Raw genomic sequence first — 26970 nt, forward strand, 5'->3', positions numbered from 1 at the left:
GCACCAGTCAGAGGATCTCCCTGCACTTTCCTGTACCTTGTATTACAGACAGACAAGCAACAGTGCAGGGGCTCTTGGGTTCATTTTCTTCCTCCAGATATAAAACTCTATTCTAACACACAGCAGGCGTAAGAATCACTATCGGGGAAAAATCAAAGAGCTGTGACAGGAGCAGGTGATTTACATAATTCTTGTCACTTCCGACTTGGGAAACTGCACCTCCTCCGTCGTGGTGAACGAACCCCGTGAGGTAGTTAACGGGTCGCACATCTGATGGGTTTTTATAAGAAAGCTACACCAAAAATACGGCAACAGAGAACACTTTATTTAACAACATGAGGGCCCCCACGTCCAGCACCAGAACAATCCAGAAGCCAGTGACACCACACAGCTCGAGTCCACAGGTAACGTGTAACACGGCCAACGGTCTCGAGCAACACGAATTCTGTTCCAAGTCACGAGTTCCTAACGTTCCTCCACGACTGGTCTTCAACCTCAGCGGTGTCCAGAAGGAGGTGACCAGGAGGACACGCGAGGCGAGGTTTCGAATACCCTGCACGTTGTTTTGTAGCTTCAGATAGGACACTCGATCTCAAGTATTTCCTGATGCGAGTTCTTTCTTGAGAAAAAAAATCCAACGTCAATCGCTGAAAAGAGAAGTCGTTTCTGAAGCAGCAGACGAAATCCACTCACTACCAGCACGCACCGACGGGCCGGGGAATGGCGGGATTGGCGGCTTACGGAAGAAACCCTCGACATGACCTTTGCACAAAATCTTTGCAGCATCAGACTTTTGTCTCTTAAAAAGCCCTACCATTCCTCAAGATAAGTAGATGTTTATTAGTCAACAAGGGAAAAATAAAGTGAGATCATACGGTATGCGGGGAGGAAACGGTACCCGCGTCTAACACATCACGACGCCGACGGACACACACGCGGTCTCCCGAGGCCCGAAGCTCCGCCGTGGGCTTCTGTCCAGGGGTTCACGGCAGTCCGGACGAGGAGCAGCCCGCATCTGCTCCGGGAGGGAAACCATGGAAAGGCACTTACCCAGCGCATCTGGGAGAAGAGGAGACACAATCCAGGGACCATGCGCATGGTCAGGAAGTTGGAGAAGCCTGTCCTGCTCAGCACACGGCCACCTTCAGTCCACTGGCTGTGGCCTTGGGGACGTCAGGTCCTCCTGCTGCCAGGCGCCCCGCTGGCTCGCGACCGCTGCCGGTCGTATCTCACGGAGACTATGAGGAAAAGCAGGAGGGTGGCTCCCTGAATCGCAGCCAGAAGAAAGAAGTAGTAGTTCAGATGGCAGCCGTTAATGTTGCCTGGGGAGAAACGAGGAGAAAGGAGCACGTCAGCCGCACTTAGGTCCTGTTTGAGATTTTATCTATTAAGTTTGGTTTCTAGCTAAGTCAGGGTGACTTTTAACTGTGGTTATTAAAAAAAAAAAGAGAGAAAGAAGAAAAAAAATCTTATCTCTGTAATTTAAAACGCACGAGTATTTTGCTTCTAAAACCGCCGCAGACGCCGCTCTGAAGCCAGCTTTGTCTCCAGCACGGGCTCCAGACTGCGGTCTCTGGCGTGAACGGCCCCCTGCTCCTCAAACGTCTCCCCACTGGACGACGGAAGGATGGGGCTAAAGTGCCTGGCCAGGGAAGCGCAGCGACAAGACCGACTTCTGACCACATCCACCAGAGAAGCCAAGCGGTGGGCTGAAGGGGACCGTCCGAGGTGAATGCAGGGAGCGTCCACTGACCACAGCAGAAACGATGTCGAGAAAGTCTTTTTGCAGTTAAACTTTTCCAATACAGAAAGTTTGGGGAATGTGAACAAACAACCCCACTCTGTTCCTGCCCCCCCAGAAGCAAACACTGGACCGAATGGTGTTTCGTCCCGGTCTTCTCCTGCAGTGCTCGCCCTGGGGGCTGCTGGCTGGCCCAGGGCACAGCGGTCCTGACGAGGCCATTCCCACGCCGATCCTGAAGGTGATGCCCTCCACAGCACGGGTCTAGAATCTGGACACTTACCAACGCCCCACGCCCCACCGTGGGACAGCCCGGGCACCACGTCCAGTTAGGATTCTGGATGTCCCGTGCCGGTCGGCAGTTCAGGGACAGTAAGCGCCCTCCCACACGTGTGCCCTTCACAAGCCAGGGCGGACGGCTGGCATACACTCTACATACTACAGGAAGACAGAGTTTGTTTTTTAAATTTTTCCCCAAAACGTTCAGGTTTCGGCACCCTCAAAGTGAAACGGGTGCACATTTCGTCTCTACAGCTAACATACCTAATGTTCAACTTTGCCCAAGCACGAAGCACGGCCTTCCACATACACTGTTCCGTGTCGTTCCCCATATACCCCAACCAGGCTGGAGAGGTTACAGACACAGATCTTGAAGCTCAACGAACAAAGCTCAAAGCCACATGCTGGCCCTCCTCCGGGCTGTTTCCCCACCTGTGAAATGGGGGCGACAAAGCAGCCAGCAGGCAGTGTCGGTGTGAGGAGTAAACGTGCAGGTAACGTACCCGCACAGGACCCGGGACACATGAAGGCTTCACGATGCCAGCCTGTTACCGTCCTCACTGAACATGTGGGTCCAGGACCACCAAGTCTGTAAACCAGGAGTCTTTCCGCTGGAGTTTTCACGGCACCACTGACCACAACCAGTCAATGGGGAGAAGCAAGCAGAAGTGTGTAGAAAATACGACGTGTGTCTGGAGACAGCCAGAGCTGCTCACACACATCGCCCTGGGCTCCTGACAAAGCCTGACCCCGTCATCATGGCCCACAGGCGTCCTTCCATTCGCACCCTCGTCACCCACTGAAAAGGCGGACACATTTCTCGACAGACGAATCAAGACGCGTCCTTGGTCAGCAGCGTCTCCAGAGCTGTGCTCTCTCACATGCATCAGAAGCAGCTTTCTGATTTGCTTATTAAAAACTCGAGGCTTCTGTTCATCTGAAGGGCTTTGTAAAGCTGGGTTGTTCTGGAACTTCTCTTCTGCGTCTGAACACATACTAACTAACTGCAGTGTTTCATGGTGCTTGTATTTGTAAACACAATTAACGATGGACGTAACACGTCTGTACGCGTGCTCGAGCAGGCTGTAGAGGGCAACAATTTCCCACGTGGATCGGTCTGGGAGGGGGTGTGGTAATACCTGAATTTCTAGCAGACCATCTACAGCAGGTAGCGGAGGACAGTGACTGAGCCCCTACTGTGCGCCGGCTCCATCCCAGGCACTGGGAGGCGGCACACTCTTCGTGGGGCCCAGGCTTTCCTGTCACCAGCTGTGTTAGCTCCACGGTACCAGACAAGCTGGCTGTCGGGACACCGATGATGTCACTCTATGTGCCAATACTGAAACAGAAATCTCCCCAAATTAAGGAGTCACTTCAAACTTCTGAAGCTCGGACACCTGGGTGGCTCAGTCAATTAAGCGTCTACCTTAGGCTCAGGTCATGATCTCAGGGTCCTGGGATCGAGCCCCGCATCAGGCTCCCTGCTCAGCGGGAAGCTTGCTTCTCCCTCTGCCCCTGCTCATGCGCTGGCACGCGCATGCTCTCTCTCAAGTAAATATGTAAATAAGTCTTAAACTTCTGAAGCTCAAAGCTGGCAAGCCAAGAGAAGTACAGTTTTCCCTGTTAGGGTCGGCCTGTGTGGGATAAGGAAGGGTGTTCAGAAGCCCATTCACCACCCACAAGCAGTCACGCTGTACTGCCTTGGGCCTCTTCACAGACTGAAGGACAGCGCACCTGAGACAGTAAACTCTGGGAGGCTGTATATGATAAGACACTCCTGGGCCCTGGAGGAATGAGCTCACACGTGCCCCCAGACGTATGTGTGAGAAGGTCCTCAGCAGCTTTACTTATGATAACCTCACACCAGAAACACCACGGGCACCCAGCAAGAGCAGAACAGATCAATGAATTGTGACCGACTCATTGATGGGCTACTCCTCAGAGTAAGAAAGAAGGGATCACAGGGGATGACTCCCAGATGCAAGTGTGGGACGGAGGCAGCCACAACAGAGCAAAAACTAAAGGAGGAGTCCACGGTGCCCAACGTCGCAGCACCAAGCGCCTGGTGGGGTGGTGAGCAGACGGCCTATGGCAGGGCACAGGGAAGCCTCCCGAAATGTCCTGCATCCCGGTCTGGATTAAAATGTTTCCAGACGTGCACTTAAGATGCGTGTGCTTTAGGGGTGCTTATTCCGTTGGGCGTCCGACTCTTGACTGCAGCTCGGGTCATGATCTCAGGGTCGTGGGAATGGCCCCGCCTGGGCTCCCCTCTCACCATGGAGCCTGCTTGGGGATTCCCTTTCTCTCTCTCTCCCCCTCTGCCCCTCCTCCTGCTTGTGCACGCTCTAAAACCAACCTCAAAAAAAAAAAAAAATCCTTAAAAAAAAAGACTGGTATGCTTAACAGTCTGAATTACCCCGGATCTAAGTGATGATGATGAGGACGAACACCCAGCCTACCGGCGGGACAGGTAGGGAAGGGAGCAACGGAGTACGAGCGGGGGCTCGTCCTCCACACCGCAGCCCTGTAACAACACACGGAGCCACTTCGTGTGTCAATCGTAAGATGCTAAGCCGGCTCAACGCCACCTGCTTCATCACCAACCTCAACCAAGGGCAGAAAGGAAAAGCACAGATGGCGCCCAGGACACCTCTGCTCCTTCTCCCGAAGCAAGATTTTATTTGGGTGTGTGTGGTGGGGGTTACCTGGGCCCATTCTCTCCCCAAACCCCCAGGTGGGAGGGCGCTGAGAGTGAGCTGCCTGGCCCACTGTGCGCTTCCCTCGTCCACATCCTCTCCGTGCCTTGGGGGCTGCGGGGCCTTGGGGGCTCGGACACCGCTCGCTGCAACTCTCCTTACTGGTGTGAAAATCAGGACAGCACGAGATACGGTGCAGGGCTGTCCTAGGACACACTGCTCTGAAAACAACACCACACACAGGATCCAGCTCTAAGACCTGTGTGTGCCGGGCACAGGGACTGGAGACGAGCCTCACGGCGGGAGCCGGAAACTAGCCTGTGAGAAATGAAGGGCGAATGATGGTGAAGCTGGAGACACTAATCAGTGACGAGGGATGAAATCACCGAAACCAACCAAGCCTTTAAGATACGCTGAAAAATAAGACAAAGAAACAGAAGAATCACAGAGTCTGGTCTCTGCAGCAAGACTTTCTCTGAAGGTCTGTCCTGTGCACAGCAAAATAGATCACAGGACACCAAGAGCCCGTGAGAATTCCCAGAAGCCACTGTGCCCCTGCTCCATGGTCCTCCCAGGGGCCCGGGAAGGAAGAGCAAAGCCCCAGCCCTGCCTGCTCTCTTCAGAACAACCCGGTCTGAGCCAGCCGTGGAGATGCTCCCACAGCCGGGCACAGCGTGCCAGGGCTCCGGGGGCCGCGGGGGCGGCTATGGTTTCTGGAAGTCACACTGGAACTCCACAGCTCCACAGGCCTGAACTCACCCCTCAGGACGGGAATGTTCGCTCAGTCAGGGAAGGGCTTTGGAATTCTGTATTTTCTTTGGGAAAGTCTGCAGGCATTCATCAGAGTTTCAAGATTTATGACCTGAAAGTGGCTAAGGGCCCTGGACCCGAGCAAATGCTGCATGACTGAGCAAGAACAAGTAATAAGGCCATCTTCACAGGCAAAACGTAAGAAGAGAGAAACCTTCATGGCCTGCGTCCAGTTAAAAGCTACCACAGATCTGGGAACAGCAGAACTCTGTCTTTGGTGAGTGATTCTGCTCAGCGCCCCAACATGCCACCTACTGGCATCAGCGGTAAAATCCCCTCCTGACGGTCACGAGTCAGAGCCGTGACTCAAGAAAGGACCTTATTATCTGTGTCTTCAACAGCAGAAAATTTAAAGGTACTGTCATGAAAAGAAGAACAAACACAAACCAAGGTAAACCAAGAGAACTTGGTGATACAGACTCTACTGAGGCAAGATATGTCGAGGAAGCAGCAGCAGCCCCACAGACCCGCAGGTGTGGCCAAGCTGATCTGGCCCCGGAACAGAGAGGGGCTCACCTGCGCCCCGGCAAACTCGCAGGGACGTAGGGGATCAGGTGGGGAGGGGTCTCAGCCAGCTCCCGAGCGCCCGAGCTCCGCTAACATGACCACAGGTGCTGGGACGCCTACTGCAGCCCGAGCGCCGGGTTCTGCCAACGGCCGTGTTCAAACAGACGGTGTGGCCCTTACCAAAGTCTGTGTGGTTGCTCATCCAGCCGATGGCTTTGATGGACACCAGCTCCAACAGTCCAGAGCCCACGAACGAGCCCACGCCAGAGAAGAAGAAGAACAAGCCCATTATGGCGCTCTGCATGGACTTGGGGGCGGCCGAATAGGCGAATTCTAGACCTACAGAAAGAAGAGCATTGTTTCTGTGAGAGGTGGGCTGACAGGGCCCCTGCCTAAATATGTCAGGGTTAGCACGGGGCCCCACGTGGGGACTCGGGTAAGCAGGGCAGCTCCCTTCCCTATTTTGAAGACTGCATTTAACACAAGGTCAAAATCAGGGGCCCCTTCTATTCACCATGACAGTCCTTCAAGTAAGTCATGGAGCAAAAATTCAAGTCCTCACTCTCAAACATCACGGTAGCACCTGACTTGTCGGCTCTCGTACTGCTTCATCTACATGGTTAAAGCAGCAAACTTCTATGTTCTCAACTAAGGAGGGTCTGAAAACAACATATACAGACTAAAATGGGGATTCTACGTAAGACTTCTACCTTAAAGGCAATACATTCTAAAATAATTTCAATGTAGACATCTGTAAATTCAGATTTTTATAACAACTACAAGTGGAGATTTACAACGTACTCCAAACGAAGGACCACTCTGTTCATCTCCTTCACAGAGTCATGAGCGCATTCTGCGTTGAGTCTGAGGACAGGTGCGGAGGGGAACCACCACCTGCATCCCCCCACAATCGATCCGGCTGTGGTCATCACTCTGTCTCGCCCTTCCAGCAGCTGGGAACAGGTCTGCACACAAGGCACTTGTCTACACCCCACAGAATCTTGCTCTCAGGAGGAGAGAGGCCTGTGCAACAGGTTTCAGGAATTAGGTTTGCCTCCTTCATCGAGGCGACCTGACACACCCAGAGCTCTGGTGGCAGCTGGCGGCTGGGCTGCCACGGCGTAACCACAGAGTTGTGGTTAGGAAGTGTCCGATCTGGGAAGAACCACCCACGGCCTCTTCCTCCTTCTCTCTCTTGTGGCGCCTCCACGGTAGTGGACAAGCCTTAGAAATGTCTCTGGGAACCCTGTTTTTATACCCAGAAACAAGAACCTCAGCCACGGTCTCACTGTACTGACTACCTTCTGAACCACAGCTGCTGCCACGAAACCCAAGGGCAATAGGCCGCTTGCGTCTCCATGCGTTCTAACAGAGCACCCAGGAAGACATCCTGGCCCCGTCCCTTCCGGACCGTGCCAGCCCCAGACCCGGTGGGAGCGAGGCCTCACCTGCTATGCTGGCGAATATCTCACTGACGCCAATCAGCACGTACTGTGGGACCTGCCACCATATCGGCAGGTCAGCAGCGTAATACACGACTTTTCCGATGGTCTGATTGATGGTTTTCTCTTTAACAAGGTCCAGCCTTTTGCTCTCCAAGATTCCTAGAATTCATAAGGAGGTTAATAGGACACTTGTTCATTCACATCTGCAGTTAAACTAAAGCACTACAGGCTTGCTGCAAGATGCTCTGACTATTCTAAAAAGTAGAAGGTAAGGCCCAGTGACACAGCTGCCCCCAGAAGCAACCGGCCTAAAGGACTGCCCGGCTCCCGACTTCCTAAATAGTTTCTCAAGCACCGATCCCACCAGACTACTTCCGCGGGTCTCTACACTGCCCCACACGACAGACGCTCCACACGTGTGACTTAATCCTCCAATGTCTAGATGGCGCACCTGTGCGCCCTCTGTCACAGCGCCGGCACCCACTTGTCAGGAGGTAGTCCCTTCTTGCCACGCTAACGGATTTAGGCTGGTCCACTGACTTACTACCGGTACGACTACAACCACTGCCACGGCTGACGATGCCAGATTCCCCGGTGAACCCCGGCAAACAGCCTGCGCCCTCAGCAGCACCGTGATCTCGCTCCGTTACTGGTCAGTCGTCAAGGGCAACAAAAAGACACAAGGAAACGAGCAAGAGCACAGCCACTCCTTGTACAACAAAAAATAAACCAATCAGAGTACAGTTTAAAAGCAACAGCTGTAGCTCCAAGCTCTTAGGTTGGAGAGGTCACCGGTTTTGTTTCTGAAGAGCCGTGAAGGGGATGATGGGCCCTAGTATTTACTATACACACAAACACACATGTATTCAAAACAGAGAGTACGAAGAAGGACAGCTGTCTGGGAGAGGGCAGGGGACTCTATGAAATACTCCTTTTAAAACCTGAGAATGAGAAAGGTCCAGGCGACCAGTAAAAGGAGGACGGGAAAACGAATTTGGGAATCTGCCCCCAAGCTACAGGTCACAGGAAATGTCCCAACAAGGAGAATGCGGACAGCGTGTATCAAAGGAGCAAGGTAAGGACAGGCCTCTGGCTCACCTCCATCAGAAACACCTGCATCCCTGCCCCAGAGGCACGTGGAGGGGACCCCAGCCCCCGCACCCTGTCCTCTAGCAGGAAGCGCAGGAGCAGCCCCAGGCCTGCAGAGCCGTGTGTCTGGCGCTCCTGGCTGCTCTGGACGGGGCGTCTGAGGTGTGGCAGTGTCCGGGGCTGTCTCTGCCAGGATGCTGGTGGTGGCACAAGTGACAGCTGTCCTCTGGGCACGGTACAAAGTGTGACTGGCTTCCTCTGGGTCAGCCGAGGTTCCCCTCACGCTGTAAGGTCACTGCACTGGCTACCAGCGTGCAGCTGGAAGGTTCTGGGGCAATACTAGCGCAGCTGGCTCTGTAGGGAAGGACCCTCTCAAGCAGTCCTGAAGCTAGAGAAAACACTCTTTTCCACAGGGGAGGCCAGACAGGTAAGAGGACATGTTTACAACTGCGTGTGGGGCATGCCATTGGGGACAAGACCTGCTCTGTGGTCTTACCCACGTCACAGATGCCATGCAGACCAGCGGAGAAGAGGCAGAACAAGGGTGCTGGCCAGGGGGACACAGAGGATGAGGCCAGGAAGAGAGCCTGTGAAGATGAACGAGAGCTCTCCTGTGGTAGGAAGGATCAGGGGCGTGGAGCGCGTGGCCGACCGCGCAGAAGACAACGGGACGGAGCCCTGCTCGCAGGAGCTGATAACGGAGGAAGGGGAGATGCCAACCACTGAGGCCCTGGAACAGTCCGTCCTGCGGTAACAGCAGGGAGCTAACAAGGAAGCATAGGCACGAGCGTGAAGGAAGGTGCCGGAACAGCGGACGCAGCACACTCTTCAGGGACCGATGACTCTGCAGGGGTCAAAGCAGACCAAACCCACTGGATAGGACGGGGGTGGAATGCACACCAGCACTGAGGGGGTCAGGGGACAGGAAGGACAGCCAAGACGCAGCAGCAGTCAGCAAAGGAAGAGGTCAGCAGCAAAGGAAGAGGCGACACCACGTGACAAGAGCAGAAAGATTCAAGAGAAACACACCGGAAATCACAGATGTGCTCCATTTCATGCGGGCCCTTTGCGCCAACGCGCAGCCCTCTGCCCCCCGCTTCACAGACACCATAGCATTTATTCTCCACAGAAGCCAGGGACACTAACGGCACCTTGCTCTTGAAAGGGGAGCAGCACAAAATCTGGCCTCACACACGGGCTCAGGACCCCCACATGCACCACCTCTCCCCCAAGGGGCCACCTTCCCACAGGGGCCACAGTTAACCCCAGAGAAGACAGACACGTGCCTCTCCAAGTCCTCGTCAGAACAGAAGACAAAAACCACCAAGGGCTCGTCTGGTCCAAGGGCTGCCATCCGGAGGCCCAAAGGCAGGCCCTGGCCTCTGTGGACACAACACACAGCTCAGAACTCACTGAATGGAGGGGACACAAAGGTCAGCGCTCATGGGGTCACTCTGGGAGACCCACACAGTGTCTGAGAGAGGGTGTGGGCAGGACCATGCCCTGTTGACCGATGATGCAGAGACCACCACATATTCCTGGACCCCCAGAGCCCCTCGCAGGCCCTGCAGTTCAGGGCTCCTGCTAGAACGCATCTGATGAACACAGCCGATGGCGCTCCAACAGAGGAACCATCCTCTCTGTCTCCTACAAATATTTCCAGAAAGTGCTACCAGGCCGGAAAGGAGGGCTTGAAGTCCGAATGCGGGAGTTCCAAAGCCATGATCTCTCCCAATTCCACAGTAGGACGAGGCATCATTAACCAATGGATGAACATCAGTAGGAGGGAAACAGGTCTCTGGAATTACTCTTGCGTCATAGAGGAAGTGAAAGCCAGGTTCAGTAGTCTTAGAAAACAACACAATCACAACCAATCCCAGCACATGAGACTTGACAAAGCAGCAGTGACAGGCAAATTCATGCCATTCCACGGTTTTCACTATTAAACAGGGAACAAGAGGCAAAAGTAAAGAAAGACTCTAACTCATGAGAGAAAATCACAAAACAAACCCAAGGTAATGGAGAGAAATTATATCTCAATTATTCTCTATTGTTAGAAAACACAGAGAAGGTCAAACTGATAAATTCAAGAAATACTTCTATGGAAAAATCATCAAATACATACAGTTTTGGCAAACCTAATTTAAAAAAAAGAGCACATAAATACACAAAACTGGAAATGAGGAAGGAAACACGACAGATTTTTTTAAAAGACAATTTTTATCTCCAGTCCAATAATTTTTCTAAAACTCAATAAAATGAATGGTTTACTTGGGACATTTTTTAAAAAACACTTAAGTGATTCAAGAGAAAACACAATCTGGACAAAACTGAGAAAAAGGTGAAAACATCATCCCATTCCCCCTGAGAGAGTAACGCGTTCATATGCTTTTCTAGGCACAGGTCTGAGCTCCCCAGGGAGCACACGGAGAATTCCCCTGCTGAACTACTCTCCTGCCCACAGAAAGTGGGGGTCCAGCAACTCCTTTTATGAAGCTACACGACCCCAACACCAAAACCCAGACTGGTGTCAACTAGGGATGGAGGCACACAGGTGTGAATAAAACAGTAGACGGCAGTCAGTCAGCTTGCCCTCTGGACAAACTCGTTTGTTTTAGAAACCGCAGGAGTGAGTACCAGGAATTTAATATAAATAAAAAGCATGAATACCGGGGGGGGGGGGCATGTAATCCTCCTGGAACCCAAAATATGTTACTGGAGAAAAATCTGACATTCATTTCTACCAGAAATACCCAATAAACTTGAAATAAAGGTTAGAAATTTAGCATCACCACGAATGTGTCTCAAACTCAGGTTCTAAGCTCCCTGGGGAGCTGCCCTGGAGGTGCCCCGTCGAAGTCCCAGCGGGAGCGGGCTTCCATCACCACCAGCTCTCCCAGCGCCGCACACAGTCCCGCCAACACCGCCCAACAGAGACACAGGGACGGAGAACCACCGTGAAGGCAGGAAGAGGAACCATGTTTTCTGAAGAAAATAAGTGACTGTTTGAAAAGAATTCATTTGAACTCAGAATTTTTAAAAAATTCCTCATGTGATCGAGCAAAAATACATCAAGTAGTTAGGAATAAACCTAACACAAAATGCACAGGATCTAAAATGAAGAAATGCATAAAACTGCAAGATGCCATAAATAAAATTAAAGAAAAGATGAAAACCCTGGAAAGACTATTCCTCTGATGAAAGTTTTGATTACAGGTCAACATTAACAAGAAAACCCTGGTACAAAACGCCACTGGGCATAATGGCACACAGAATCCGAGGACTGATGATGTGTGGGAGGGAAATCACCATCACCATAACATACATTAAAATGAAGATGTACTGTGTTTAAATCCTTCAGGGAAGAGAGTCACAGAAAAACTAACGAGCACTGACAAGGGAGCAGACAGCAGAACCCATGCCCGTGGCCTCAACACTTCCCACCAAGGGGACCCAAAGCCGAGGGCAGACATGTGGACGGACGAGGGCACCTGCACAAGCGTGTCTGGCGTGCAGATAGACTGGAGTCAGCCATCCTATGGACTGAGAGAGGGCTGGTCTAGGAACCGATGGTATATTTAACAATGCGATATTGTGTAGTTGTTAAAAACCATGATTTAAATGTGTAATTGACATAGAAAAGCGGTATGTATATAATATGCAAGAGCAATTATGAATGGTTTGTTTCACTTCTATTTAAAAAAAAAAGACGAACTTAGCTGTAACAGCGAATGTCCTAGGAAGACATCATGCGGTCACCCTGGATGGGGGGTTATGGACACTCTAGGGTCTCCGTGGCTCTTCTCTGTGCATTTGTCATGACCATGGATCGACTGTATGATACTAAGTTTTGAAAACCTGCTGTGGGCCCATGGTTCTTACTAATGGCAGGTATGACCCAGGAAAAGGCTCTCAGCGGGTTCTGCCCCAATTTCAGGATGCTCTCTGGCCCTGAAGGCTGCGCACAGACTCCCGCCTACACCCCTGTGTGACGAGCACTCCAAGGGTGATGGAGGGGCCAGCACATGGACGGGTGGGCACCACCAGCCTGGGATGATGGCGGAGTCACTACCTTCCCAGAAGAGAATTCCGTCAGATTATCCAAAGCCTTACAGGGATGCCATGATGACACTTGCAGAAATCCCCTGCAGTAAGGCCCAGAGTCATGAACCCAAGCACTCCAACCCCCAACCCCAGAGGACTGCAGAGAAAACGTCTGACATGGAACGATATTCATGATACTTCAGGGCTGGTTCTCAAAGCATGACAAAGGAAATATAAACGTATCTACCACATAACACGTATGCAATTTTCCCATGCACCTGCAGAATGCAATTACAGATTTCCTAAGGTGGTGGAATTATAAGCGCTTAACTGTGTGTGTGTCTGTGTGTGTCTGTGTGTGCGTGCCTGCACGTGCGTGTGCATGGGGGGGGCTCGTCTGTATTTGCAGTTTTTCCCTCCTTAATTCTTATTTATTATATTTTATTATACACTCTTATGGTTTTCCTGACACTTATTTTTTTCTTCATCAGACTCGTATCAGCTTGCACAAAAGGATTTTGTTTCTGCAAAATCACAGAGGGGGTACACGTGTGCAGACACACCAAGACCAGGCAGGTTTGCACTGTCCTAATGGTGAGCGTCTCCAGGGAAATTACAGCTGGTTTTTATTTTCATCTTCATGCTTCCAAGATACCTCCCCTCCAGTGAGCATCTATCGCCCCAGTAATTCAGGAGCACACACACAGTTCTTTAAGGGGAAAAGGAGATCTAACCTGTGAACACACTTCCTTTTTCCTTACGCACACTTGAAAAAACCCCTGGGACCTGCCTGATTCTCAGCTGCAAGACCTGAAAGAATGAACCATTACCAGCAGGCATGGTTCTAAATGGAAGATACTGATTGGTTACAGGGAGGGTAGTAAGTTCAAAGGCAAAACAGTTTCCTTTCTATTAAAATTTTGGTTTGCTAGGATGGTTTCAATCTCTACTCAAAGCCTATTAATGTTCCAATTAAATACTTGCTAGAGCTGGAAATAAAACTGCTTGAAGCTCAAGCCACTGTTTACATTACATTTAATAAACTGTGCTTACATCAAGTACCAGATACTTAAAATTTCCAAACCGATGACTTTGGGGCTCCTTTTCCACTACTGAAGAACACAAGCGTAGTGGGTGCTTTCCATTTCTAAGAAAGCAATTCCAACTCAGAAGCCTCAGGCCGCATGACCACACCAGTCCCTCACCCCCACCCCCAGGGCGCAGGCAGCCTGCAGAGCAGGGCCTGTTCTGCCCAGCTCTGGGCGTGAAGTGCCGTGCACTCTGCTGGCACTGGTGAAGGGTGGATGCCATTCCCACGGGGTATTCTCAGGTCACTCATCTGTCAGCTGCCTCCTACACAAACATGTGCAGAGACGACAGGAACGCCCTCCCTGGTTCTCAGGGCGGCCCCCAGAAGCTACCGGGCCAGCAATCGCACCGGAAGAAAAGATTACGGTAAAAGGAGCCCAAGCCCAGAATCTCCTAGGGAATGCCTGAAAACCGAGGACACCGCCCTTCCTGGGGAGAGAACAAGGACCGCCTTCCTTGGCACATGACTGACGTGGCCGTGGTGCAGAGAGGGCCCCCCAGTGCAGGGACAGAAGGGAGCTGCAGGGGCCAAAGCTGAGCCCGTGGTAGGTGCTCAGGGGAGGCAGGACAGACAATCAGACACCGTCCCCAGGCAGCTATGACTCCGACAGCCCTGATGATCTCTGATCCTGCTTAATGAGACCCGCAATTACAGCCCCACTGCAATTTAGTTTTTATTTGCTCTTGCTTATTTCCCCATGTGCCACAGGATTGGAAGGGAAACAGAATCATGAACAGAGCACACAGTAAAAACTTCATTCAGACACGACCTCACTTTAATTATCTATTTGATCAAGAGAAAACGTAATTGTCTTCTAAAATGTCCTGGTCCCTGGAATATAGATTTCTTAAGCCTAGGGACTCATTTCTTTAAATCTATTAAGTACTATATCAATATGTTCACTCTGGGGACAGTGCACAGAGGCTGCTGGGAAACAGTGCTGGAGAATATTAAATTCTGTCTCAGCAGTGCTTAACGTTAAATTCCTCGTAACAGTGCGCGATATACCGTTGGTTCAGGAACATCAGCTTTTCTGTTCTTGTTATGTAACTAAGCTGTCTTATGGTTCCACAGTTTTCAAAATATTAATGAAGGAAGAACTCCAGAGTTGAGAACGTCCATAGAAGATAGTCCACCAACCTCCCAGTTCAGAATTTAAGAGTCATGAAGACACAGTGGGGCCCCCAAAGGAACACTCCCCTCATCGGGGTTGGGGTGCAGGCTCACATCCCCTCTCTAGGGGATGGGGGCTGGTCACGGACCTGGACTTGATAAAACCTTTCTCCTCACAAAACACACACGCCATTGTTCAGGGGCAGACCAAAGGTGACTCTGGACCTAAAGTTAAGAACGTTAAGGGTGAACCCATAACTTTGAGACGGATACAAAAATTCATCCATTCAGTGATCAACAGTCGTCCACAATCTCAATCGGAAGGGAGAGAACAAGTCCCCAGCGGTCCAAGCCAAAAGTCACTTTCCAGAGCACTTTACCGGTTTCAGCTCTAGAAGAGAAACGGCACAGCCTCAGGGAGAAAATCTTAACCTTCACATAACGGAAACCAGAAAGTGAACACCCCCGTTCACGGCCCCCATGGCTGTCCTCTATTAGGGCGTGCACATGCAGTGTGACCTGGGGCTGGTCACGGTGCCGAGACACCCACGGCGGCGAACACCAGTTTCGAGCTCCAGAAATGCGACCGAAACGCCTCCCCACCTGCAGCGAAGGCAGAACACATCACAAAGAACATTCCAACGGCGATCCTCTTTAGGGATGACGGGAGTAGGCCATGTCTTCTCAGAATGGGATCAACCAGTTTATCCTTGAGGGGAATTAACAGGAGGATGAGAACCGCGTCGAACATGGTCAGCCAGGCCGCCGGGAACTGGAATGGAAACGCACGAGACAAGGTTAGTTCTCGGGAGGAGCAGGTCCTCCTCACTCACCTCATCGCTGATGTCTGAGAAAATCTTTATTCTAGAAGAGTCCATTCCTACAGAGTACACCCTCCTAGGGAAAAAGTCTCAGTTTCAAGACACTGGAACTGAAAAAGATTTTCATGTCTAAGTGCATTTGCATTGTTCTGTGCTTCTAGGGAGAGAACAGTCAGGTGGGAATAGTAGTGGTTGGCTGACATCCGTCAATCACCTAGGGAACAACACAGCCGACAGAAGCAGTCTGTAACATAAGCAGAAGTCCCAAAGAGAAAGCTTTTGGCTCGAGCAGCCGCGGACCCTCGTGAAGGACCTACGACTGGCCTAAGGTACCCGCCCGTTACATAAGTTCCGGGTGACACTTTCACATCATTTCAGTTCTCACCGTATGAGGCGTGGCTGTAATGCGGGAAATCGCCGGGATCTTCAAATGAAGGCTCTGCAGAACGTACGTTGTCTGCATCTGGGTGTGGAAAGGGCATGGTGAGGGGTGGGGACACTCCCGCGTGCCAGCCTGCTGCCCACCCTACACCGCTCCGCGAGGACGCGCGCGGGGCTCGGCTCTGAAAACAGATCGAGTGTTTGGTCCTCATACAGGTCATCTGGACATCGGCTTTGGAAAAGAAGCAACAGAGGAATTAAACCACAGGTGGGGCCTGGAAACACAGAAGCACACCCGCTCTCAGCTTCTCTCATGCAAAGGTTTTCAAAACGCCTGACACAGCCGGACGCAGGACTCCGAGATCCCAGAGACTCCGCAAAGGAGAGCACGGCGGCCCTGCGCTTTGGGGGCGACCAACGCAAGGGTGGGGACGGAAAGCAACAGATACCCGACCGTCACACTCACTTGGAAATACACCGTCCAGTACGGTATCAAAGCCAAGAACACGGGGATGATCTTCACAAGGGCCTTCACGTCCTCCACCGTGTCCTCCGAAAACGGCCCTCCGCGAGACCTCTTACATGAATCAAACAGACTGTGTTTAGAAGAGTGCTGAAGGACTCCAAGGCCTTCACTTTGGGAGATAAAATGAAGGAGTTAGTTTTCTTCCAGCCCCAGAAATCAAGTCTGTGGCAACAATTTAAGTTTGGAGGCAGGAAGCCAGCGCGCTGCACTGGTCTGCTCAAGTCACCCTGCTCCTCACTAACCGCGCACACGAAGCACAGCGGCCGGACCGGCGGGAAGCACGCGCACGCGCCTGCTCGGGACGCACGCCTGCGGCTCCTGACACGTTACCAGGCCGCAGACACAGCGCGGCGTCCGGTCTCTAGCCCGGCTCCCGTCACCCTCGCCGAGCAAGGCCAGCGGTTCCGTCTGAAGCTGGCCACTACTTCAGCTACACAGCTGGATGAGCGTTTGAGGGAAAAAAATGGGCTGGACTGTTTGGCTTTTTCAAATGTGAAAACGTCACAAGCATAACACTGACGCTGTTACTAACGCTGCTGACTTAGAGTTCAGCTGCTGATGGGCCCGTGAGGAAGGGTTCTGCTCTGGCAGGGCACTGCAATCGCAACGGCGACATGACGATGTCACCAGGCAGCCGGTGGCACTGGGTGCTCGCTCGTTAACCTGGACCACGGCGCTGGGAGGCATGCATCAGGGTCGTCTTACTGGTCCTGCTGCACCATGGAGGAAGCCAGGGCATGGAGAGGGTCGAGAACGTGCCCAAGGTAACAAAGCCAGAGAACGGGGCTGGGATTTGGCCGAAAGGGCCCTGGCTGCAGAGCCTGAGGCCCAGGGACAGGGGACACCACCTGCCCCTCTGCTCCCTGGCCACAGGCCTCACCCTCCCGCTCAGGTGTGTCGGGCATGGTCACAGCTCAGGCCTTCTGGCCGTGGCTCATGCATTAGCAGCTGCACCTGTTCGCTTATTCTAGGACAGTTGCATTAATTATAAAATTAGCACGTCCCTGTGGATAGCTCCAAAACACTCCAACAGAGATGTATGCTCTTAGATTCTTAGGGATAAAACAGAAAAAAAAAATTTTGTTTTATTTGCCAACTATTCTCTAAAGCCAGAAATACCAGGAGATAATGAATTACCGTTAAGAATTCTTCCCTTCTTCCAATTCTGGGACTCATATATAAATGGCAGTGGTCTGCTTTTTAGTTTATAAACTCCTATCCAATTTATAACTAAGTGACTACTATTTTAAATCATTTTTGTCTCACAACACTGACATTTCTTCATCTGAACATTTAGAGTATGGGGGGGGGGACTCAAAAGACTAAAAATTATAACTTAATATTTTAGCCAAATTTTGGACAACTAAATTCAATTCAACAAATATTTATCAGGCACGTACTACACGCCCAGGTCCGTTCTACCCGGTGCTAGAGATACACGAATAAATTTAGAAAGACACTACTCCTGACTGTACGTAGGAAAACCACACTCAAAGAGAAATTCTAAACTCCAAAGATTCTATCCACACTTTCATTTGAAAATATTTGCAGCTTTTCAATTTTATTTTATTTTATTTTTTTGGCCAAGAGAAAATGTAAAGTCCTTGCATACCTCTTTCAGATACTATCAGTGATGCCTCATCATGCTACATGTGTCTCTCTAAAAACATGTCAGTGACCAGTAACAAATCCATTTTTACACACAGAATCACTCAGACATGTTACTGGTTACATTACTTAGCTTACGTCATGAAGGTATTCTGAAAAGTACTAAGCTGACACGCACCTCACACTTTCCCTAACTCACACACGTTGTTAGTGTATCATTTTGCAACACACAGGGTCCAACATGGAGTCACAGACACACATGACGTGAAACATAGACGGGACCCAGAACGCGCCCCAGCTCCAGGAGGCCGTGCTCCCTGGAACTGTGTGCAGGGTCTCTACGCACACACGGCTGCACTCTCCCAGGAAGATACTCTCCCAGGAACGGCGTCTATTAATTCTCAGCCTCTCAACTCCACGAGGTTTGTATCTCAAAGAAGGTTTAGAGCTATTTTCACTCAGTCTGATGAACTGAACAGATACACAGGGACTGAGCATTAAACTAGTCTCTGAGACACAGATCAACCTAGGCCAGAAGGAAACCAGAACCGGGCCAGATAAAGGAAACACTGGGTGATGCGATGCTGAACTTCCCTCGATTTCTGGAGCCGACTTTCTGCAAGAGCATCCTGACCAAGTAGTTGACATCAGCCGGACTCTCATCATGGGCCAGGTGTTCTGCTGAGAGCTGTGCGCACGTCAGCTTCTCAGACCTCACAATGATCGTGTGAGATGAGCCCCTCTCCACTGTACAAAAAGGGAATGCAGGCTTGGCAAGGTCATTCACCTGCCCAAGGTCACAGAGCTCAGACTCTGTGTACAAGGAGAGCATAATTTGAGAATTCTCTGGACCACCGACCTCTCTGCAAGATTCTCCTTTTTATCTTAACTGTGCCAGTTGTCCAAAAACAAACCTAACAGGAAATCAGATTTCCAAACAGAAGTCCAGATCTTTCTCATCAGGCCATTTGCGCATTCAGAACCCAAAACCGTCCATGAAGCAGTACTGTCCTCTCACTGAAATGTCTACCAGGTGCCACCCACACCGACACACTGAAACTTTACAAGAAGATGTATTCTGCTTGTGAGTAATCAATCTACAGAATGAACACCTGGGATGTGAAACCCCGCTTCTGCCTAGTGAAAGTCAGGCTCTGGCAAAGCAGAACAGGGAGGCATGGTTTGAATTTTTAAACATTCTTCAGTGTGGTGCCACCATCGGCAGTTCCGAACGAGGAGTCTGAATGCCACACTGACCCCTGCAGATTCCAGGACTGGCTGCGGGGCCTGCGGGAACCCCGTGCAGGGACCGCGGAGGAGCCGCAGCCTGAAGCCCAGGGGCGGGGCCACAAGAGCTATTCCGGAGCAGCTTCAAGCCTACCTCGTGCAAGCAAATATCAGACATTCTCGTAACTCCAAGGGCATACGTAAGATAGAAGCAGATCAGCCAGGAGGCGGCAGGTCTGGGGTCGGCCTGCAGAACCTTCCAGCAGTCAGGGCCACCCAGCCATGGGCGTGCTGCCCTGAGAGGCAGAAGGCTCCGTGTGGCTGAATGTCAGCCTCTGGCTCAGGGACTGACCATCCCTCAGGAACGTCTACTCTGATCAAAATATTCCGAGGGGGTTGACTACAATGGGTCCCAGGGACTTCTCTGGGGTGATGGAAATACTCTATATTCTGACCGCACCACGATCACATGGTCAAATAAGACTGTCATAATTTCAGAACTGTACAGCTACGAGGGATGCACTGTACTACGAGAAGATTACGCTTCAACAAACAAACACCAAAACTGTTGAGGTCTTTTCTCGGGCTAAGTTCTGGACTTGCCTTATTAATATGCATCGATGGTGACCTACCATCCATCCCAGTTTGCCTGGGACTTCCCCAGGGCGTGGGGCTTTCAGTGCTACAAACCTCAGGACGTGGGGCTCTGGGGCTAAAACAGGGAAGTCCCACACAAAGGGGATGTTGTAGTTTCCCAACCTGCATCTCCAGATGCTATAATGTCCTTCTGTCACAGAGCGGCTGCGGTGACAATGGGATGATGGGCCCACCCTGACCCAACACAGCTGCTGACTCAGAAGTGGGAAACAACAGCTTACTGTTTAAGGAGCACAGGGAGGTACCCACAAAGGAAGCAACTGCTTGATTTGTCATTCAAATGGGTCTAAAGCTTTTTAGAATACGAAGAGAAATGTACACAATATGTAGAGTGTCTCTCTGCCAATTTCTACCTCCATCATCTTTTTTTTTTTTTTGAAAGATTTTATTTATTTATTTGAGAGAGAGACAGACACCACAAGCAGGGGGCAGAGGGAGAAGCAGGCTCCCACTGAGCAGGGAGCCTGACTCGGGGCTTGGTCCCAAGACTCCGAGATCATGACCTGAGCTGAAGGCAGACGCTTAACTGACTGAGCCACCCAGGCACCCCTACCTCCCTCATCTTTATATAGGCAAGAAGTCCATCTAAATCAGCACTGAGAAGAAATTCAATGTGGAAGTTAAGCACTAAAAGTATGAGCTTGGAATCAGGTTGCTGGAAGACAGTAATGCCACACCACCCCTCGAGCTGACACGAGACATTAGACTAGCCCAGAGCCCTGCACATAGCCTGCGTTAGACATAAGCGAGTACTTTATTCACAGCGACGGGAAAGTCGTGTTAGGCTGAGCCTATGATCACAACTCGGCACTCACCCACTCTGACTGTGATCTCTGATTGGCTTCTGGGGACGGCACGAATATGCCAGTATCTTGAACACATAGGTGAAGGCACTGCCATCGGGAGGCTTGGTGATGAAGACGCTCTGGCCGCAGAGGAAGACCAGGAAAGCGACGCCGACGCAGACCGCTGGGATGAGGTAGCCGGTCACAAAGCCCACGTTCTGCTGAATATAGGCGATGCCGCCCAGCGAAATGATCGCTCCCAGGTTAATGCTCCAATAAAACCAATTAAAAAACCTTCTTGTGGCTTCTGGACCTCGGTCTTTAACCTAAAACAACAGGGAGGAAACAGACTTTGAAACATGGTAATCTTCACGGATGAAAAGCCTGTGTGATGAAGTGACCATGGTCACCGTCATCATGGCAGCGTGTAAGAAACGCAGCACACTCAGCTCTGCTTACAGATACGCTCCAGACCCCTGCCGAAGGAGCACCCCACAACTTCAACCGCTACACTTTCTGAGTCGTGCTTAAGGGTGCTCACATCCAGGAGATCCAAGAGAGTTTCTCAAAGTAACATCTGGGGACCGCCTGCTCTGCAAACACTGGAATGCTTCCCAAAAGTGCCGATTCACAAGGCTCTCAGGCCAGACCACCGAGTCATCATCTCTGGGGTTGGGAACCAGGAATCAGCCTTTTAAACATTTTCCAGGTGACTTCTACTCACAGTAAGTTTTAGAACCACTGCTGTATAGCTCCACGCCTTGCTCAATCCGGGCCACGGAGGAAACTCCAGACTGAAACACTAGACGCTACTTCAGACCAGGAAGACTATGGAGGGAGCCGGGAGACACGCTGGCAAGGACAGAGATTCCTGGAGGGTTCAACAACTGCTCACCTCCTGAACTTCGGCAGAAGCACCAGGTAACATTCCCCACGGGACTACTGCAACGGGCCCCACAGCGCCGGTGGCACTCCACGTGGGGGCAGGCACCCCCCACTCCTTCCCTTCTCACCGTGACGTCCACGTCTACACGGACACCACTCTACTCTAGCCAGTAATCTCACACAATTTCTAAACAAGCTTACTAGCTAAAGGTCGATGCTGGGTTGCAAAGAAAGATGGTCCTCGGCTTGCTGTTCTAGGAACCTCTGCTGTCTCCTCCTTATGTTACAAGTTATCAAAAGACTGATTTCTGTGCCAATCATAGATCTGACAGGTTCCACAGAACAATCTCCACCAGAAGAGCACAAAGAAGGTTTTCAATGGGGGCCCAAACAACCAAGTCCAAGATACAAAAAAGCACCTTGTTAGCAATCATATAAGTTGATACAATATTGTAACCTCTGTTTTTTTGAAATTAAAGTACAGGTATAAAATAAAATTGTGTGCTCCTCAAAAGAAAAAAAAATTTTAATCCAAAATGAGTAAGTAAGGCTACTGTGTTGGCAAGAGACATGCTTGAGCTGATAACATGGTCACCAGCATCCCAGACTGAAAATCTGAGTCTTAAGTAAACCACACATTCTCAGGAGGGGCTTCAACTCTCCCGTCTATGTCAGACTAGGACGGAGGTCCTACACCAAATGCTGGCGTGAGGACAGAGTCAACGAGTTGTCCCGGGAATTTCTCTTATTTCTAAGACAGCTCTTCATGGGGACACAATGCATACAAATGTCACTAAACTGGACGCAAATATTCACGCTATTCAAAGAAAGACCAGAGGAAAGAAAAATCAAAAGCAGAGAAATGGTTACAGAGAAAATATAACTAAAGATATAAGAACCAGTAATGGGGGGCGCTCAGCAGGCCTCAAAAGGAAGAGGGCCGGTAAAACAGAACATCTACACTCAATGCAGACAATGTACGTACTAGCTGAAGTACATCAGACCCTTTCATCACCTATGGCGACACTGTGCACATCGTCCCGCGTGAACTTGGCATCCAGCTGCTTTGAACGTCCAAGTCTAATTCTCTAACGTTACTTTAGAAATCAAAGCCTCTTACTAAGGCCCTAAATAAGCACATACCAGTGATTTTTTTCCTACAAATGGGAAGCCGGATCCTATAAACTGCAAATCACATGCTTCTGTGCCCTGAGCTGGCGAGCCCACAGCCAGTCACATTACATCATCATCTGCGCGCAGGGGCCTCTAGTCCTCCCCTTGGAGGGTAAACAGCCTCTCATGTGACAGGTCAACAGATACCACTGCCCTCAGCTCAGAAAAGTGCAGCTAACAGAACAGAGCCACATACAGTAAGCCAGACAGTTGGCTGCTTTGGAAAAATCCTTTCAAATGCACGAGACTGTCACTTTTTTTCCACTAGGAAAAAAAAATATCATTTGCTCTCTACATCTGTAAAGTAAGCTTTTCTTCTTTCAGTTTGCTATTTAGAAAAAGAATGTGACCTTTCAAACAGCTGAAGCGCAGGGGAGGATGAAGGGACTGACACGATTTGCATCAGTGTGGATCACCATGGCATCTCTAGTGGCCCATCTGCTGTCCCAAGCCAGTGGACACCTCCCAAAGCTGCACAGCCTGACCCCACTCATTTCTCGTTGGGAACACTTCCTAAAGGCCCTATATCAGAGATGGGGGGGTGACAGAGAAGCATAAAAAGTGCCTTAGAAACACAGACTTCCTCAAAACGAGGCGAGCCAGGAGATGAGGAGCTAAGTCACCCTGAGGTCCAGCCTGGCAGGCTTCACGCCCAGACCTGAGTCTCGGAGCCACACCCCCTCCACCAAGCCGACAGCACCTGCCACGGAGCAAGCACCCTGACAGAAGGGTACCAAGGCTTCCCTTCTAGATGCTTTGTCACGGACGCAGTCCACATACAAAACAATTCACCATTTTGAGATGTACGGCTCCGTGGTTTTGACATGCCCACACTTGAGCAACCACAAACACTATCCAATTCCACATTTCATCACACCACCAAGAAACGCCGTTCCTTCACAGGCACTTCCCATCCCTTCTCCACCGCCCCCGGCTGCCACTCCTCTTCCAGTCTTTATGGATTTGTCCATGCCAGGCACTTTCGTACAAGAGGAATGAAAGGACGCCTAATCTTTCATGTCTGGATCTACCACTTGGCTTGGTGTTGCCAGCCTTCATCCCCACTGTAGCATGTTCCAGCGCTCATGGCTGAGGGATATGCCAGTGCGTGGAGGGTCCACGTCCACTTTATCCACCACTTCAAGGACATCTCAACTTTGTACTTCAATGTTTTAATCTTACACAAAAGTTGAAGTAACAGCAAAACATACACTTTTATATAACCTTCACTTAGATCCTTGGTTCTCTTTTTCTGTAGCTATAAATGAAATACTCTTTAGGCTGAATAATTTAAAAGTAAGTTGTAACATGATGACATTTCACCCCACGTGAATCTGAAAATAAAGCCAAGGAGGACACGTGTTGTGATGAGCACTGGGTATTACATGCAATGAATGAATCATTGATCACTACAACAAAAACTCACGATGTACCGTATGTTGGCTAACTCAATATAATGAAAAATCAAAAAAAATATTTGAAGAGATTAAGCCAGTTATCTGGTAGAAGAGAGCATTTTTTTTTAATGTCCAAGTGTTATTACACATCAAAAAAGTTCCTGTTCTGTCACTCATTCTTGATAACCTCTACAAGAGCACACAGTCCGTTATGAAACGTTAATTGCTGGTCCATTATCAAATGGAGAGAATGGACATTTAAATTGGACTGCCTGGGTCAAAACCCAGCTCCCACTCCCTTGCTGTGGTTCTGGGCGGGTCGAACCTTCTCCCCGGGTGTTTCCGGTAAAACAGACAAGAGCAGTCTGTAAACTGTCCTGAGGTTCAGATAAGGCAGTGTAACAAGGACAGTGAGGGGCAAGACAAATGTTCACGTAGCACGTGGCCCATGTGGCCGGTCTTTAAAGGTGCTTCACGGTGCTGCCAATGCTGTGCTTTCACTGACGGCACCCACGGCTGGGCCACGAGCCTGGGCCCAGACACCCAACTCCGCCCCAACTGCACTATGCGCCACAACACCCATCTCGAAGCCACGGTTAAAGCAGCAATCAGGAAATCAGAGCCGGACTACCGCCCCAGCCGGATCACTCACTACAACAAAAAGAGGCCCTCTTCTGTACCTCCATCTTCTTATTGGACAAGTGGGTATGAGATTCGCATGAGGTCCGATGAGTTCACGTGTGTAAAGCACATTTCTTGGTGCAGAGAAGGAAGAATCCGGGACATGAGGCCGCTATCATTCCCAACATGGTTAGAAGGTAACACCTAGTTGTCATGGGTAGCCTGACACAGGTCCTTTACTTAAAGCTCAGATTCAAAGGCCAGGCTCCTGCACCCTGGCTCAGTCATGTACTAGCTGTGCGACTTGGGGCACATGACTGATCCTCTCAAGCCTTGGTTTCCTCATCTGTAAAACGAGCACAACAGCAGCAGAGGCGTCACGAGGACCAATCAAGTACTGAGCACAGGGCCTGGTGCACAGCAAGCCGTTGGTAGAATCATGGTTATTCAGCACAAAAACCTAGGGAATGATCTTCCCTACTGCTGCTGACTCTACCATGACGACTTCCCCTAAATCCACGCTCTTGACTCCATGTCCACGGAGTCCATCTAGTGCAAACCCCTCTCTCTAACTGGGCCAGTGTAACGGACTCCTACCTGGTATGCTTGTGTTCATCACTTCCTTCACTAATCTCCACATCACATGTCACAAACTTTTTCTGTAACCGGGCAGGGCATAAGTATTTTAGGTTCTGAGAGACACCCAGTGTTTGTCACAACTCCCCCGTTCTGCCACGGCACCATGAAAGCAGCCCCAGCCCAGGCTCGTGTGTGGCCAGCAACAGGCAGGGCTGCTCCCATAAAGCTTTATTTATGGAGACTGAAATCTGAATTTCATAAAATTTCCCCTTGTCACGAAAGACTCTTTTTTGCTTTTTTCCTACCACTCAGGAACCTAAGAACCACTCTCATTCTTAGCTTGTGGGCCCTCCAAAAACAGGAAGTAGACCAGATTTGGCGGTCAGGCCTCAGCTGCCAGGCACACACCTGTGCTCTAGAAGACCCTTTTTTAGAACCGAACATCAGATCCTATTACTCCTCCCCCAAACCCACAAAGGCTCCCCACTCTATTCAAAACACACCTCAAAGCCTTTTAAAAGCTTCACAGGACCTGGTCCCTGCCTACCACTTCTTTCCCTGGTTCTGTTTTTGGTTTTTTGAAAGGTATTTGACATAGAACCTTAGGGGACTTCAAGTGTGTACAATCCGTGTTGATTTGATACATTTATATACTGCAGCATGACTGTCATGGAAGCAGCTTCAGCAACAAGGGCATCGCTCCCTTCCCGGCCCCAGGGCTTTTGCACCTGTTGCTGGCGAGTCCCGGAAAGCTCTTCCGACAGCCATTACCTTGGACACCCTCCCAGATCTCCTCTCCTCTCCATCACTCCCAAATGGCCCCTCCCCAGAAGGGAGGGCCCCTCCATCTGTGGGGCCATCCCTCCTCTGCGCCCGTGCGCACCTGAGCGCACCTGGCGCACCCGCGAGGCGCTCACCTGGTCGGCGCCGAAGGGCGTGACGTTCGCCTTAACGGCGCCCACGCCCAGCCCAACGAGCGCCAGCGCGCCGAGCGCGACGGGCGCGCAGTAGCGGGCGGGCGCGTCGGGGCAGGGGGGCGCCGAGCAGTTGCGGAGGCGCGTCGGGCGCGGGGCCCCGCAGAGCGCGGCGCGCGTAGCGGGCGCGGCCAGCAGCGGGAAGGCCAGCATGCCGAGCAGGTAGAGCGCCAGGCTGAGCAGGATGGCGCGCGCGCGGCCGAGCTGCGCATCGGCCAGCCAGCCGCCGAACGGCGACACCAGGTAGGCGAGGCCCATGAAGAGCAGCAGCGCCTGGCTGGCCTGCGCGCCCTCCCAGCTGAACGGCGCGCCGTTCAGGAACAGCACCAGGTTGGCAGTGACGCCGTAGAAGGCGGCGCGCTCCAGCAGCTCCGTCAGCAGCACGGCCGCGCACGCCGCGCGCCGGCCCGCGAACGCTTCCCGCCGCGCGCCCAGCAGCGGCGCCCGCTCGCCCGCTGCGCCCTCCATGCGCCCGCCGCGCTCGGCCCGCCGCTCCGCGCCGCAACTGCTCCGGCCGCCGCC

The 26970-nt window shown here is 51.2% G+C and overlaps 1 protein-coding gene across 1 annotated transcript; it reads right to left on the minus strand.

Moving 5' to 3' along the window:
- Positions 1 to 304: 304 nt before the first annotated feature.
- On the minus strand, positions 305 to 26916 carry SLC15A4 (solute carrier family 15 member 4). The gene is made up of 8 exons (XM_040620037.1): positions 26392 to 26916; positions 20850 to 21145; positions 16483 to 16651; positions 16021 to 16098; positions 15418 to 15586; positions 7482 to 7637; positions 6214 to 6372; positions 305 to 1322 (listed from the first exon to the last, which is right to left on the minus strand). The coding sequence occupies exons 1-8, from the start codon at positions 26914 to 26916 to the stop codon at positions 1174 to 1176; spliced, it is 1701 nt and encodes a 566-aa protein (XP_040475971.1). The 3' UTR covers positions 305 to 1173.
- Between the last annotated feature and the right edge of the window lie 54 nt (positions 26917 to 26970).

Source organism: Ursus maritimus, unplaced genomic scaffold (assembly GCF_017311325.1).
Source record: "Ursus maritimus isolate PB19 unplaced genomic scaffold, ASM1731132v1 scaffold_33, whole genome shotgun sequence".
In the NCBI taxonomy this organism is placed as follows: Eukaryota; Metazoa; Chordata; class Mammalia; order Carnivora; family Ursidae; genus Ursus; species Ursus maritimus.

Bases quoted from the DNA above. Each gene is read 5' to 3' on its own strand.
- SLC15A4 (XM_040620037.1), bottom strand. From the start codon at position 26,916: ATGGAGGGCGCAGCGGGCGAGCGGGCGCCGCTGCTGGGCGCGCGGCGG. The intron at 16,099-16,482 runs GTGAGTGTGACG...TTCCACACCCAG, and splicing joins ACTGGACGGTGTATTTCCAA to ATGCAGACAACGTACGTTCT. The intron at 7,638-15,417 runs GTGGGGAGGCGT...TATGAATTCTAG, and splicing joins GTGTTCTGCCTTCGCTGCAG to GAATCTTGGAGAGCAAAAGG.